Genomic DNA, 16,407 nt, shown 5'->3' with positions numbered 1-16,407 from the left:
GTTATGGAAGGTTTGGGAATCGCTTCCTTTTAGGTGGTTGTAGAATTTAACGGCTCTTTTCAGGTTTTTGATAATTAGCGGGTTTCAGCCTAATTCTGCTCTGCATGCATTATTTGGAGTTTTACATTGTACACTGAGGATATTTTTACAGAATTCTGCATGCAGAGACACCATTTGGTATTTGTCTCATTTAGTGAATTCTTGGTTAGTGAGCGGACCCCAGACCTCACAACCATATTGGCAATGTGTTCTATAACTGTTTCAAGTATTTTTAGCCAGATCCTAATTGGTATGTCAAATGTTCTATTCTTTCTGATGGCATTGAAGGCCCTTCTTGCCTTGTCTCAGATCGTTCACAGCTCTGTGGAAGTTACCTGTGGCCGAGGTATGTCTAGTTATTTGTGTGCGACTCTCTCTGTCTTTCTCTGTCTCTCTCTCTCTGTCTTTCTCTGTCTCTGTCTGTCTCTCTCTCTGTGTCTCTATTTCTAGCTCTGCTTTATCTCTCTGTGGATTCTACAGGTGTTGTCCTGTGTAATATGTGTGATACATCCCAATGTGTTGATAGTACAATAAGACTTACAACATGGTATCCACTCTGCCCCAAGTGGGTGGAAACGTGATGAATAAATCCATTTTTACCAAGACAAGTACGACTCTTCATATTCTGAATGGTTCTGTGAGGCCTTTCTCTGACATGTCATTAACATTCTATCCAAAGAAAAATATGTCGGAAGCTAACACATTGATAATAAGAGCTCTGTTGACTGAGCCGTGCCACTTCTCACAGTAACAAGAGATACGCTTGTTTTTTTGAGGAATTTTGCATTAACATGAAACGTGTATCCTAAAATATGAAAATATTACAAGTCATGTCTCAAAATTGATGTCTATCTTACCCTCTCCACACTCTCTGAATAGACGTCTCTGTAGTCTACCGAGTCAGACCGTTCATACTGCCACTGATAACCTGCTGCTGGTAGAGCCTTCTGCGAAGAGGATTGCAAACCCCTGCCTTGATTGACTGACTGTGACTGTGTTGAAATGCTGCACAACACACACACGCACACACACACACACACACACACACACACACACACACACACACACACACACACACACACACTCACACACACACACTCAGCCGCCAGCCACTGAGATACAGACAGACAGTAGAGGGTCAGTGAGTAAATGTGTGCAGGGTAATGTGCATTAGCTGTATTTCTCTGCTATGGTCGTCCCAGGGCGTCCGCTCATACAACCTCCCCATGGACACTAAATACAGCAGAACATTGGTATCAACAGAAAGCATGGGCTGTGTCCCAAATGGCACCATATTCATTTTATACTGCACTACATTTCCCTTTATAGCGCATTATATAGGGAATAGGGTGCCATTTGGGACACCGAAATGGTAATAACAACAATAATATGCTGGCTCACTATGATTCTCTCAGTATCCCTCTCATCTGGTCAGTTTGTTAGAATGAAGTGTAAGTGATAAAGCTATAAAGTCTAGTGTTCAAACTGCCTGCGTTCTCCATAATGGTTCTATTAAAATGACTTTTCTGTGTCCTACCTTAGTGCAGCTGTCGTATTTACGTGTGTGTGTGTGTGTGTGTGTGTGTGTGTGTGTGTGCCTGCAAACAAGCATATTTTACGCTACTGCTACTCTCTGTTCATCATATATGTATAGTCACTTTAACCACATCTACATGTACATACTACCTCAATCAGCCTGACTAACCGGTGTCTGTATGTAGCCTTGCTACTGTATATAGCCTGTCTTTTCACTGTTGTTTTATTTCTTAACTTACCTATTGTTCACCTAACACCTTTTTTGCACCATTGTTTAGAGCCTGTAAATAAGCATTTCACTGTAAGGTCTACTACACCTGTTGTATTTGGCGCACATGACAAATAAACGTGATTTGATTTGAGTGTGTGTGCCTGTCTCTGTGTGTGTCTTCATCTCTTAGTCTTTCTGTGTGTGTCTAGGAAGTCTATATCAAATGGTTCCACTCCGTGTCTGTGAGGAGTGGTTTCTATAGTAACCAGCTCAGTTCAGTGCACTTCATTAGCTAACACATGGAGCAGAAAAATACACACTTCTCTTCTTCTCTTCTCTCTCCTTCACTCTCTCCTCTGAACATTCAACTGAGACATATGGACACCTGGTTGTACTGGTACTTCAGGGAGAAGGAGGAGAGAAGAGAGGACAGAGGAGGAAAAGGGAGAGGAGAGGGAGAAGGGATGTGAGGAGGGTGGAGAGGGAGAGGAGTGGGGGGTAGGGAGTAGAGGGAGCAGGCCCATTAGGCATAAGAGGGAGAGGAGTGGGGGTAGAGAGTAGAGGGAGCAGGCCCATTAGGCATACGAGGGAGAGGAGTGGGGGGTAGGGAGTAGAGGGAGCAGGCCCATTAGGCATAAGAGGGAGAGGAGTGGGGGGTAGGGAGTAGAGGGAGCAGGCCCATTAGGCATAAGAGGGAGAGGAGTGGGGGGTAGGGAGTGGAGGGAGCAGGCCCATTAGGCATAAGAAGGAGAGGAGTGGGGGGTTGGGAGTAGAGGGAGCAGGCCCATTAGGCATAAGAAGGAGAGGAGTGGGGGGTAGGGAGTGGAGGGAGCAGGCCCATTAGGCATAAGAAGGAGAGGAGTGGGGGGTAGGGAGTGGAGGGAGCAGGCCCATTAGGCATAAGAGGGAGAGGAGTGGGGGGTAGGGAGTGGAGGGAGCAGACCCATTAGGCATAAGAAGGAGAGGAGTGGGGGGTAGGGAGTAGAGGGAGCAGGCCCATTAGGCATAAGAAGGAGAGGAGTGGGGGGTAGGGAGTAGAGGGAGCAGGCCCATTAGGCATAAGAAGGAGAGGAGTGGGGGGTAGGGAGTAGAGGGAGCAGGCCCATTAGGCATAAGAAAGAGAGGAGTGGGGGGTTGGGAGTAGAGGGAGCTGGCCCATTAGGCATAAGAAGGAGAGGAGTGGGGGGTAGGGAGTAGAGGGAGCAGGCCCGTTAGGCATAAGAAGGAGAGGAGTGGGGGTAGGGAGTAGAGGGAGCAGGCCCATTAGGCATAAGAAGGAGAGGAGTTGGGGGTAGGGAGTAGAGGGAGCAGACCCATTAGGCATAAGAAGGAGAGGAGTGGGGGGTAGGGAGTAGAGGGAGCAGGCCCATTAGGCATAAGAAGGAGAGGAGTGGGGGGTAGGGAGTAGAGGGAGCAGGCCCATTAGGCATAAGAAGGAGAGGAGTGGGGGGTTGGGAGTAGAGGGAGCAGGCCCATTAGGCATAAGAAGGAGAGGAGTGGGGGGTAGGGAGTAGAGGGAGCAGGCCCATTAGGCATAAGAAGGAGAGGAGAAGGAGAGGCCCATTAGTGGGGGGTAGGGAGTAGAGGGAGCAGGCCCATTAGGCATAAGAAGGAGAGGAGTGGGGGGTTGGGAGTAGAGGGAGCAGGCCCATTAGGCATAAGAAGGAGAGGAGTGGGGGGTTGGGAGTAGAGGGAGCAGGCCCATTAGGCATAAGAAGGAGAGGAGTGGGGGGTAGGGAGTAGAGGGAGCAGGCCCGTTAGGCATAAGAAGGAGAGGGGGGGGGGGGGTAGGGAGTAGAGGGAGCAGGCCCATTAGGCATAAGAAGGAGAGGAGTGGGGGGTAGGGAGTAGAGGGAGCAGGCCCATTAGGCATAAGAAGGAGAGGAGTGGGGGGTTGGGAGTAGAGGGAGCAGGCCCGTTAGGCATAAGAAGGAGAGGAGTGGGGGGGGGAGTAGAGGGAACAGGCCCATTAGGCATAAGAAGGAGAGGAGTGGGGGGGGGAGTAGAGGGAACAGGCCCGTTAGGCATAAGAAGGAGAGGAGTGGGGGGTTGGGAGTAGAGGGAGCAGGCCCGTTAGGCATAAGAAGGAGAGGAGTGGGGGGTAGGGAGTAGAGGGAGCAGGCCCGTTAGGCATAAGAAGGAGAGGAGTGGGGGGTAGGGAGTAGAGGGAGCAGGCCCGTTAGGCATAAGAAGGAGAGAAGGGGGAGAGAAAGAGAATAAAGTTCTGGTTGATGGTGTTAAGAATAGCAGACCACAGAAAGTTTCATCAAAGAGGGCATGCAGGGATCAACATAATAAGGGTTGCCTGTGTTTCTGGAACTTCTACCAGACAGACAGTCACAGTCGGAGGCTGAAGGTGAGAGCAGTCGACAGCACCACTTCCACTACCAATCACAAAGATCTGAGGCTACAAAGTTCACTTGTTCTGTCTCCTGCTGTACATCAGTCTTTCTGTGTCTGTGTGTGACTGCTTCTGTCTGTACATCAGTCTTTCTGTGTCTGTGTGTGACTGCTTCTGTCTGTAGATCAGTCTTTCTGTGTCTCTGTGTGTGACTGCTTCTGCCTGCATCTGATTCACCGTGCAGCAGATTACCTGCTGTGGGCTTGAATCTGCCTTCTCTCTCAATTCAATTCAAGGGGGTTTATTGGCATGGGAAACATGTGTTAACATGGCCAAAGCAAGTGAGGTAGATAATATACAAAAATGAAATAAACAATAAAAATGAACAGTAAACATTACACATACAGAAGTTTCAAAACAATAAAGACATTACAAATGTCATATTTTGTATATATACAGTGTTGTAACGATGTGCAAATGGTTAAAGTACAAAAGGGAAAATAAATAAGCATAATTATTATGTATTATATTTACGATGGTGTTTGTTCTTCACTGGTTGCCCTTTTCTCGTGGTAACAGGTCACAAATCTTGCTGCTGTGATGGCACACTGTGGTATTTCACCCAGTAGATATGGGAGTTAATCAAAATTGGTTTTGTTTTCAAATTCTTTGTGGATCTGTGTAATCTGAGGGAAATATGTGTCTCTAATATGGTCATACATTTGGCAGGAGGTTAGGAAGTGCAGCTCAGTTTCCACCTCATTTTGTGGGCAGTGTTCACATAGCCTGTCTTCTCTTGAGAGCCATGTCTGCCTACGGCGGCCTTTCTCAATAGCAAGGCTATTCCCACTGAGTCTGTACATAGTCAAAGCTTTCCTTAATTTTGGGTCAGTCACAGTGGTCAGGTATTCTGCCGCTGTGTACTCTCTGTTTAGGGCCAAATAGCATTCTAGTTTGCTATGTTTTTTTGTTAATTCTTTCCAATGTGTCAAGTAATTCTCTTTTTGTTTTCTCATGATTTGGTTGGGTCTAATTGTGCTGTTGTCCTGGGGCTCTGTGGGGTGTGTTTGTGTTTGTGAACAGAGCCCCAGGACCAGCTTGCTTAGGGGACTCTTCTCCAGGTTCATCTCTCTGTAGGTGATGGCTTTGTTATGGAAGGTTTGGGAATCGCTTCATTTTAGGTGGTCGTAGAATTTAATGTCTCTTTTCTGGATTTTGATAATTAGTGGGTATCGGCCTAATTCTGCTCTGCATGCATTATTTGGTGTTCTACGCTGTACACTGAGGATTTTTTTTGCAGAATTCTGCATGCAGAGTCTCAATTTGGTGTTTGTCTCATTTTGTGAAGTCTTGGTTGGTGAGCGGACCCCAGACCTCACAACCATAAAGGGCAATGGGCTCTATGACTGATTCAAGTATTTTTAGCCGGATCCTAATTGGTATGTTGAATTTTATGTTCCTTTTGATGGCATAGAATTTCCTTCTTGCCTTGTCTCTCTTGCAGTGCATTCAATGTAATTGGAGAATCCAGTGGGTTCTGGGAGTCTTTAATAGTTGATTCTAAGATTTGTATTTGATCATGTATATGTTTAAGCTGGTTGTTCTTTGTTAAAGGGCCAAAACGTTTTGAGGAGTGGTTTACCCATACATCTCCGTTTTGGATAGATGACTCTTCGTGTTGTTGTTTGTTTAGTGTTTTACAATTTTCCCAGAAGTGATTTCTGACGTGCTGTTCCTTCTTTTTCCGTAGTGTATTTCTGTACTGTTTTAGTGATTCACTATAGTGAAGGCGTAGGCTCAGGTTGGATAGGTTTCTCAATTTCTTTCTTAGGTTTTTGCATTCTTCATCAAACCATTTGTCATTATTGTTAATTTTCTTCGGTTTTCTATTTGACATTTTAAGATTTGATAGGGAAGCTGAGAGGTCAAATATACTCTTAAGGTTTTCTACTGCTAAGTTTACACTTTCACTATTACAGTGAAACATTTTGTCCAGGAAGTTGTCTAGATGGGATTGAATTTGTTTTTGCCTAATAGTTTTTTGGTAGATTTCCACACTACTTTCCTTCTATGTATAGCATATCTTAATGTTATTCAGTTTCTTTGGCTTTGATGCCTCATGATTGAGCATAGCTCTGTTCTAGTAGTGTGATTTTGCTGTGGTCTGATGTCAGTGGACTGACTGTGAACGCTCTATGGCAGAGTAGTCAGACGCAGGAGAGCAGAACTGGGTAATAACCGGAGAAGTTTAATATACAAAACCACTGGCATCCAGAATAACAACGTATGGGTACAAAACCCATCGCGCCCCAGACAACAATGTGCACAAGCACTTACAACAAACAATTCCACACAAAGACATGGGGGGAACAGAGGGTAAAATACACAACACGTAATGAGGGAATGAAAACCAAGTGTGTGGGAAAACAAGACAAAACAAATAAAAAATTGATCGCCAATGGCTAGAAGACCGGTGACATCGACCACCGAACACCGCCCGAACAAGGAGAGGAACCGTCTTCGGAAGAAGTCGTGACAGTGTTTTAGTTCTCAAGACCACATATTGAGTGTCTCGGTCTTGTTCGGTGTCGGATACATTTGTACTCGGTCTCAGACAGTGAGGACTCGTAATTCCTTCCCGAAACCGGCCAAGACCATCCGAGTGAAAAACTCATAATTATCAGCTTCCATTCAGTCAGCGCACAAAACCACTCCACCAGGCCAAATATATACACTCATTGTTTTAACATGAACATCTTAACAGCCTTTATAGCTATTATAGACAGGTTAGTACAGTGGTGAACCTATAGGTCTTCAGTGGTGAACCTATAGGTCTTCAGTGGTGAACCTATAGGTCTTCAGTGGTGAACCTATAGGTCTCCAGTGGTGAACCTATAGGTCTCCAGTGGTGAACCTATAGGTCTTCAGTGGTGAACCTATAGGTCTTCAGTGTGACAGGTTAGTACAGTGGTGAACCTATAGGTCTTCAGTGGTGAACCTATAGGTCTTCAGTGGTGAACCTATAGGACTTCAGTGTGACAGGTTAGTGCAGTGGTGAACCTATAGGTCTTCAGTGGTGAACCTATAGGTCTCCAGTGGTGAACCTATAGGTCTTCAGTGGTGAACCTATAGGTCTTCAGTGTGACAGGTTAGTACAGTGGTGAACCTATAGGTCTTCAGTGTGACAGGTTAGTGCAGTGTGAACCTATAGGTCTTCAGTGTGACAGGTTAGTACAGTGGTGAACCTATAGGTCTTCAGTGTGACAGGTTAGTACAGTGGTGAACCTATAGGTCTTCAGTGTGACAGGTTAGTGCAGTGTGAACCTATAGGTCTTCAGTGTGACAGGTTAGTACAGTGAACCTATAGGTCTCCAGTGGTGAACCTATAGGTCTTCAGTGGTGAACCTATAGGTCTTCAGTGTAACAGGTTAGTACAGTGTGAACCTATAGGTCTTCAGTGTGTGGAAGGTTAGTACAGTGGTGAACCTATAGGTCTTCAGTGTGACAGGTTAGTGCAGTGTGAACCTATAGGTCTTCAGTGTGACAGGTTAGTACAGTGGTGAAACTATAGGTCTTCAGTGTGTGGAAGGTTAGTACAGTGGTGAACCTATAGAATACCAACGGTTAAACACAAAGTGGTCTAGTGGAGGGTAAACACAAAGGGCCAGTGGTCTAGTGGAGGGTAAACACAAAGGGCCAGTGATCTAGTGGAGGGTAAACACAAAGGGCCAGTGGTCTAGTGGAGGGTAAACACAAAGGGCCAGTGGTCTAGTGGAGGGTATACGCAGGTATAAGTCATATACTCACTTTTTATTCAGGGGGCATTGCTTATACTCACTTCTTAATACCTACTGATGCATATCAAAGTAGTGTAGTGGAGGTATACGACTGATCAATGATGTAGTACAATAGAGAAATCATGCACAATCACATACACACATACACATACACAATCTCAAAGCAGTGAAATATATTGACATGCGTGCAGCACACAGCCTAGTTTCAGCTGAATATCATCTGCAGGCAGCAGGAGTGTTCAGCTCTCAGCTGGTTTTAGCAAGGAGCAGCTCACAGAAGAAAGACAGTGGTTCTATTGTTTTCCACAGTGTTGAAGGGTTACAGGGATGTGGTTCTATTGTGTTCCACAGTGTTGAAAGGTTCCAGGGAAGTGGTTCTATTGTGTTCCACAGTGTTGAAAGGTTCCAGGGAAGTGGTTCTATTGTTTTCCACAGTGTTGAAGGGTTCCAGGGAAGTGGTTCTATTGTGTTCCACAGTGTTGAAGGGTTACAGGGAAGTGGTTCTATTGTGTTCCACAGTGTTGAAGGGTTCCAGGGAAGTGGTTCTATTGTGTTCCACAGTGTTGAAAGGTTCCAGGGAAGTGGTTCTATTGTGTTCCGCAGTGTTGAAGGGTTCCAGGGAAGTGGTTCTATTGTGTTCCACAGTGTTGAAGGGTTACAGGGAAGTGGTTCTATTGTGTTCCTCAGTGTTGAAGGGTTCCAGGGAAGTGGTTCTGTTGTGTTCCACAGTGTTGAAGGGTTACAGGGAAGTGGTTCTATTGTGTTCCGCAGTGTTGAAAGGTTCCAGGGAAGTGGTTCTATTGTTTTCCACAGTGTTGAAGGGTTCCATGGAAGTGGTTCTATTGTGTTCCACAGTGTTGAAGGGTTACAGGGAAGTGGTTCTATTGTGTTCCACAGTGTTGAAGGGTTCCATGGAAGTGGTTCTATTGTGTTCCACAGTGTTGAAAAGTTCCAGGGAAGTGGTTCTATTGTGTTCCGCAGTGTTGAAGGGTTCCAGGGAAGTGGTTATATTGTGTTCCACAGTGTTGAAAGGTACCAGGGAAGTGGTTCTATTGTGTTCCACAGTGTTGAAGGGTTCCAGGGAAGTGGTTCTATTGTGTTCCGCAGTGTTGAAAGGTTCCAGGGAAGTGGTTCTATTGTGTTCCACAGTGTTGAAAGGTTCCAGGGAAGTGGTTCTATTGTTTTCCACAGTGTTGAAGGGTTCCAGGGAAGTGGTTCTATTGTGTTCCACAGTGTTGAAGGGTTACAGGGAAGTGGTGCTATTGTGTTCCACAGTGTTGAAGGGTTCCAGGGAAGTGGTTCTATTGTGTTCCACAGTGTTGAAAGGTTCCAGGGAAGTGGTTCTATTGTGTTCCGCAGTGTTGAAGGGTTCCAGGGAAGTGGTTCTATTGTGTTCCACAGTGTTGAAGGGTTACAGGGAAGTGGTTCTATTGTGTTCCACAGTGTTGAAGGGTTCCAGGGAAGTGGTTCTATTGTGTTCCACAGTGTTGAAGGGTTACAGGGAAGTGGTTCTATTGTGTTCCGCAGTGTTGAAAGGTTCCAGGGAAGTGGTTCTATTGTTTTCCACAGTGTTGAAGGGTTCCAGGGAAGTGGTTCTATTGTGTTCCACAGTGTTGAAGGGTTACAGGGAAGTGGTTCTATTGTGTTCCACAGTGTTGAAGGGTTCCAGGGAAGTGGTTCTATTGTGTTCCACAATGTTGAAAGGTTCCAGGGAAGTGGTTCTATTGTGTTCCGCAGTGTTGAAGGGTTCCAGGGAAGTGGTTCTATTGTGTTCCACAGTGTTGAAAGGTTCCAGGGAAGTGGTTCTATTGTATCTCACCGCACGCGGGTCCAGGATTAACACAACTCTATCAGGAATTAAACCTAGACCTCTCCATCAACCTTTCATTCTCTACTTTATTCCTTCTCCTCCCTCGTTACTTCTTTCTTTTCAGGCTGGGGCTGGGATAAGAGCTTGCTCTGAAGGATTTGCCTTTTTCATTAAGAGATTGACCCTGGCATTCTGTCATTCTCTTCCTGCTTTAGTTTAAACCAGGAATTACAATGTAGAGCCACTTCACTTCTTTGGCCTTTATACAGAACACTCTCATTATACAATTCTCCCTCTGTCTCTTGCACTGCTTCTCTTTCTCCTTCTCTCTCTCCACTTCTCACTCTCTCCTTCTCTCTGTCTCTCTCTTACACTCTTGCTATAGCAAATAACTTATTCTCCACAGATCTGATTGTGATTTTATCTCTCAGAATATTGATCTCTCACATTTCAAATTTGAGTTATTTCTCTTTAAACTTCCGATTTCCGCTCCCTGCAGTATTAGCGTAACACCCAAGGTAATTTATTTGACCACTGAAGTTGTTGGTATTCTATGAACAGAAGTATACTGGCCGTCACCTCTGTATCCCTCTGTAGTCCTACACAATGGTTTTAAATCCAACATTGTGAGCTGTAGGAAACATATTTACTCAAATCTCCTCTTGAAAAAAGTAGCCTTCATATTTCTTTATTTCATCCTAAAAACATGAAACTAGAGAAAGTAATTGATTCATCTAAATGTCTAACGTGTTTTTCTCTCCGTCCTGTGTGTCTGTCTGTCTTTCTCTCCTTCCATCCGTCTCTATATCCTCTCTTTTTCTATCTGTCTGTCCTCTCTGTATCCTCTTCCTATCAGGGTTTTCTGGACATTGACCTAACGGACCTGAGGAAAGGTGGGGCGAACATCACAGGCTTCCAGCTGGTCAACTACACAGAGCAGAACGTCAGTCGTACCATTCAGCAGTGGATGGAGTTCGAAAACAAAGACGCCAAGATCCCCAAGAGACGCCTGAAGGTACTGCACTGCACTGCACTGCACAGACATGCACACTACTCTGTCTAGACAGACGGATTGCAACTCTCAATGTTCCAATGCTCCAGCATTAACACGTCTGTACAAGTTCCGTTATCAGTTGGGACAGAGAGTACGAGTCGGAAATCAGACACGCTTCTCCGGACACCTCGCTGCCAAATCACTTCGCTGCCTTATCCAATTTCCTCCAGCATTTTAAGTCCTGCTTCCCAAACTCGTGATTTGTGGCTCCCGAGCGGAGCACTGCATTGCAGTGATAGAGGCGTCGCTACAGAGCCTGGTTCGATACCGGGCTGTATCACAACCGGCCGTGATCGGGAGTCCCATAGGGTGGCGCACAATTGGCCCAGCGTCGTTAGGGGAGGGTTTTGCTGGGGTAGGCTGTCATTGTAAATAAGAATTTGTTCTTAACTGACTTGCCTAGTTAAATAAAGGTTAAAAAAATATATACAGTGGGGCAAAAAAGTATTTAGTCAGCCACCAATTGTGCAAGTTCTCCCACTTAAAAAGATGAGAGAGGCCTGTAATTTTCATCATAGGTACACTTCAACTATGACAGACACAAATAAAAAAAATCCAGAAAATCACATTGTAGGATTTTAATGAATTTGTTTACAAAAATGACTCATTTTTGCCCCACTGTATATATAGAAAAGATATATAGAATAATAATAATACAAAATGAAAATTAAAATATTTGTTGAGTGAGTTGTATGTCTGAAGAGGACCCTCCCTAGAAAACATTTTTCCCCCTTTGAAATGTCCAAGAGAATCCGCCATCCTTCCCAGACCTTGTGCCGTTGCCTATCTTACGTTGCTCCAAGGTCTGGGAGCAACGTAAGCATGTGCGCATGCACACACCTAAATGCACACACGCACACACACCTAAAGGCACACTTGGGGCGATCTCTGATCTCTCTATAATGGTCTCTGCTCTGATCTCTCTATAATGATCTCTGCTCTGATCTCTGTATAATGAGCTCTGCTCTGATCTCTCTATGATCTCTGCTCTGATCTCTCTATAATGATCTCTGCTCTGATCTCTCTATAATGATCTCTGCTCTGATCTCTCCATAATGATCTCTGCTCTGATCTCTCTATAATGATCTCTGCTCTGATCTCTCCATAATGATCTCTGCTCTGATCTCTCTATAATGATCTCTGCTCTGATCTCTCTATAATGATGTCTGCTCTGATCTCTCTATAATGATCTCTGCTCTGATCTCTCTATAATGATCTCTGCTCTGATCTCTCTATAATGATCTCTGCTCTGATCTCTCCATAATGATCTCTGCTCTGATCTCTCTATAATGATCTCTGCTCTGATCTCTCCATAATGATCTCTGCTCTGATCCCCCTATAATGATCTCTGCTCTGATCTATCCATAATGATCTCTGCTCTGATCTCTGTATAATGATCTCTGCTCTGATCTCTCTATAATGATCTCTGCTCTGATCTCTGTACGATGATCTTTGCCTTACTTGCTTTCATCACCCTCCTCTTGAATTTGTTTTACCCTCTCAAGATGTGGTGTTTTAAGTCTAATGAGGTTGTCTCTCTCTCTATCTATCTCTCTCTCTTACACACCACTCTACCCCCACCCCCCCTCTCTCTTTCTGTAGTACACCGGAGCATTGACATATGACGGAGTGAAGGTGATGTCTACAGCATTCCAGAACCTCCGGAAACAGAGGATAGACATCTCTCGCCGTGGTAACGCAGGCGAATGCCTCGCCAACCCGCCCGCACCCTGGGGCCAAGGCATAGATATACAGAGAGCCCTGCAACAGGTACACCCCCCCCCCCCCCCCACACACACACACACACACACACCAAGATGCCTGGACCCGGGGGCCATTTTAAAGACATTCAGAGAACCCACACCACAAACTACTCTTATTAGGGATTCACCCACACACTCTTACCTACAGCACAACAACATACACAGACAAGCTCCTGAGTGGCACGTTGGCTAACCCATTCTGAGTCGGGGCCTGCTGAACAATTTAGATCTCTATTCTGTCACCTAACATTCCCATTGAGTCACCTATGAGCTTCTTGGATGGAATGTGACATCATGTTAGGTAAACAAAACCTGCAGGCAATAAAACCTGCCTATGATCATCATAGAATATGACATCAACAATGGAGTTTAGTAATGCAGTGTTCTGAGATGGGAATGAAATAAAGCACTTGGTTTAGTATTACAGAGATGGTGAGAGAGCAGCCGGGCCACTCAAGATTCACTTCATAATTAGACCTTAATCCAAGTCGTGAGGACGTCAGGAGATGCCTTCAAATCCCGCCACTAGGGGCAGCAGTGAGCGCTATTACCATCAAGTAGGCTTGGGTTTTGCTAGGGCGTTGTGGACGGGGATGATGGGTGGATGTAGACACTTGTTTTTGTGTGTTGATTTTTATACTATCCCAAACCTTAACCCTTAACTTAACCATTCAGAATGAACGCCTAAACTTAACCATGGAGTTGTTTTTGTTTTAACCCTACCCAAACCTTAACCCTTAACTTAACCATTCAGAATGAACGCCTAAACTTAACCATGGAGTTGTTTTTGTTTTAACCCTACCCAAACCTTAACCCTTACCTTAACCATTCAGAATTAATACAGGAGGAGCCGCATGAAGGAGGAGCAACCCAGGGTGTCAAAAACACATTAAGGTTTGGAGAAACGTGGATAAACGTCAGGGCCCGGTTGCGTAAAACATCTAAAACATATTAGGGAATTGTTTAAAGGTGTTGCATAGACATTTCCTTAGGTCAGGGCATCATTTTACGGTAGTTTGAAGGCATGTACGGCAGAAAGCGTCTCTGATTTCTATGGAGATGACCTGATTCACTGAAAGAGAGGCAGAAAAGACAGGGCTCAATAGGTTTTCAGACAACCTGAATAAACCGATATTGCTGTGTGATTATTAGTAATTGCCCTAGACGTGCCTACAGAGGAATATGCTGTGAACTGGATTGATTATCAATATCAGCTAGCAGTAGGGTAGCTGTTTTCTGGTACTGACGACATTACTAGTTGGATGTAGTTATTAAGATGTTATTGTATTCATATTTTAGTTGGGCCCTCGGCCCTCGGCCCCCGGCCCTCGACTTGAGCTTTTAAACAGACAGATGCTCTCAGAGTCTCACACTGATCTCTCTGGTGTGGCTCTGTGGAACTGTGGTCTAATTGATGCACACACACACTCACTCTTGTGCATACACACGCACATCCACACACCTGTATACACACACACACATATACACACACACACACACACACACACACTCTCCCCTCTATATATTCCACACACACACACACACACACACACACACACACTCACACACTCACACACAAGCACACAATGCCTCCATGGGTTGTGTCTAGCTGTGGTCTGGTTCGAGTGAATGCAGACATCTATCTGCCTGTGGGTAGAGAGGAGATTGATGCCCCACTCGCTCAATTAAACCCATCATGCTGCCAACACTAGCATGCTGCACTGAACACATGCTGCAGACACTACACACACACTCACACGCATACACTGAGTGTACAAAACATTAGGAACACCTTCCTAATATTGTGTTGCACCACCTTTTGTCCTCAGAACAGCCTCAATTCGTTGTGGCATAGACTCTACAAGGAGTTGAAAGCATTCCACAGGGATGCTGCGCATGTTGACTCCAATGCTTCCTACAGTTGGCTGGAGGTTCTTTGGGTGTTGGACCATTCTTGATACACACAGGAAACTGTTAAGTGTGAGGAACCCAGCAGCAGTGCAGTTCTTAGCATCTACTACCATACACTGTTCAAAGGCACTTAAACATTTTATATTGTCCATTCACCCTCTGAATGGCACACATACACAATCCATGTCTCAATTATCTCAAGGCTTAAAAATCCTTCTTTAACCTGTTGTCACGTTTGTTTGGAGAGATGGACCAAGGCGCAGCGACTGTAGAGTTCCACATGCTTCAATCATAGTGAAACTTAACAAAACAAAAAAATGAACAATACCCCCCCCCTCAAAGGTGCAGACTCCGACCGCAAAACCTGAAACAAAAAAGGGAGGGTTAGGGGGGGTGTCGGTGGTGGTACCCGCTCATCTGCCAGCATCGGGGGCGGTTCTGGTGTGGGGCGAAGTACCCGCTTATCCTGCGGATCCAGCCATGGACCCAGGTTAAACACTGTGCCTGGACTGGACCTAGATGCCGAGGAAGGCTCCTGCCTTGGAGCTGGACTGGACGCCGTGCTTAGACTGGGCATCGGCTCCGGGCAAGGCTCCGGGCATCGGTGCAGGGCAAGGCTCCGGCCATGGAGCTGGAGGTTCCGGAGATTCCGGTCCATGAGGTTCACAGGAGATTCCGGTCCATGGACTGTCTCAGGAGGTTCCGGACCGGGGACCAACGCCGGAAGCTCTAGACCGGGGACCGTCGCCGGAAGCTCTGGACTGGGAACTGTCGCCGGAAGCTCTGGACTGGGAACTGTCGCCGGAAGCTCTGGACTGGGAACTGTCGCCGGAAGCTCTGGACTGGGGAGGCGCACTGGAGGCCTGATGCGTGGGGCCGACACAGGTGGCACCAGACTGGTTACACACACTTCAGGAGTAGCAGGCACAGGACGCACCTGCCTGGGAACACGCACTCCAAGGTGAATGCGAGGAGCAGGCACAGGACGTACCTGACTGGGAAGGCGCACTTGAGGGAGAATGCGAGGAGCAGGCACAGGACGTACCTGACTGGGAAGGCGCACTTGAGGGAGAATGCGAGGAGCAGACACAGGACGTACTGGGCTGTGGAGGCGCACTGGAGGTCTGGAGCGTAGAGCTGGCACAACGTGTCCTGGACAGATGACAACCTTCACACGGCAAGTGCGAGGAGCTGGCACAGGACGTACTGGGCTGTGAGGACGCACTGGAGACCTGGTGCGTATAGCCGGCATCAATTGTACCAGAACTTTAACACACTTCTCAGGACGATTACGGGGAGCTGACTCAGGTGGCACTAAACTGACAACACGTTCCTTAGGCAAATGCCGTGCATCCTCCACCAACTCAACAACTCTCCCATTTCTCTCTCCTCCAAATTCTACCTCTTCTCCCAGACTGGCTCTGGTTCACTCCTCGGCTCCGCCGACTGCTCCATGTGCCCCCCACCAAAATTTTCTTGGGGTTTCTGTGGCCTTCCTCCCCGACGTCGTCGCTGTCCTCTCATGCTCCTAGGCGACTCCCGCCAAGGAAGACGATCCTGTCTTGCCAGGATTTCCTCCCAAGTCCAGGATCCCTTCCCATCCAGGATCTCTTCCCCTTCCTGGGCACGCTGCTCGGTTCTTTGTGGATGGGAATTCTGTCACGTTTGTTTGTAGAGATGGACCAAGGCACAGCGACTGTAGAGTTCCACATGCTTCAATCATATTGAAACTTAACAAAACAACAAACAAACCGTGACTACAGAGGTGCACTAACTCCAAACACAGTTACATAAACAATATCCCATACCCCACAGGTGGAAAAATGCAACTTAAGTATGATCCCCATTTAGAGACAACGATTACCAGCTGCCTCTAATTGGGAATCATACACAAACACCAACATAGAAAATTAAACCTAGAACCCCACAAAGAAATAATAAACTA

At 46.2% G+C, this 16,407-nt stretch overlaps 1 protein-coding gene across 1 annotated transcript in view; it reads left to right on the top strand.

Moving 5' to 3' along the window:
* LOC139390480 (glutamate receptor 1-like) overlaps positions 1-16,407 on the top strand; it is a 190,419-nt gene that overhangs the window by 100,324 nt on the left and 73,688 nt on the right. The window contains exons 6-7 of the mRNA XM_071137612.1: positions 10,591-10,749; positions 12,391-12,558. Coding sequence (XP_070993713.1) covers positions 10,591-10,749; positions 12,391-12,558 — 327 coding nt within the window. The remainder of the gene's footprint in view (positions 1-10,590; positions 10,750-12,390; positions 12,559-16,407) is intronic.

This window comes from Oncorhynchus clarkii, chromosome 31, assembly GCF_045791955.1.
Source record: "Oncorhynchus clarkii lewisi isolate Uvic-CL-2024 chromosome 31, UVic_Ocla_1.0, whole genome shotgun sequence".
Lineage (NCBI taxonomy): Eukaryota > Metazoa > Chordata > Actinopteri > Salmoniformes > Salmonidae > Oncorhynchus > Oncorhynchus clarkii.
This window is presented reverse-complemented; position numbering and strand designations above follow the sequence as displayed.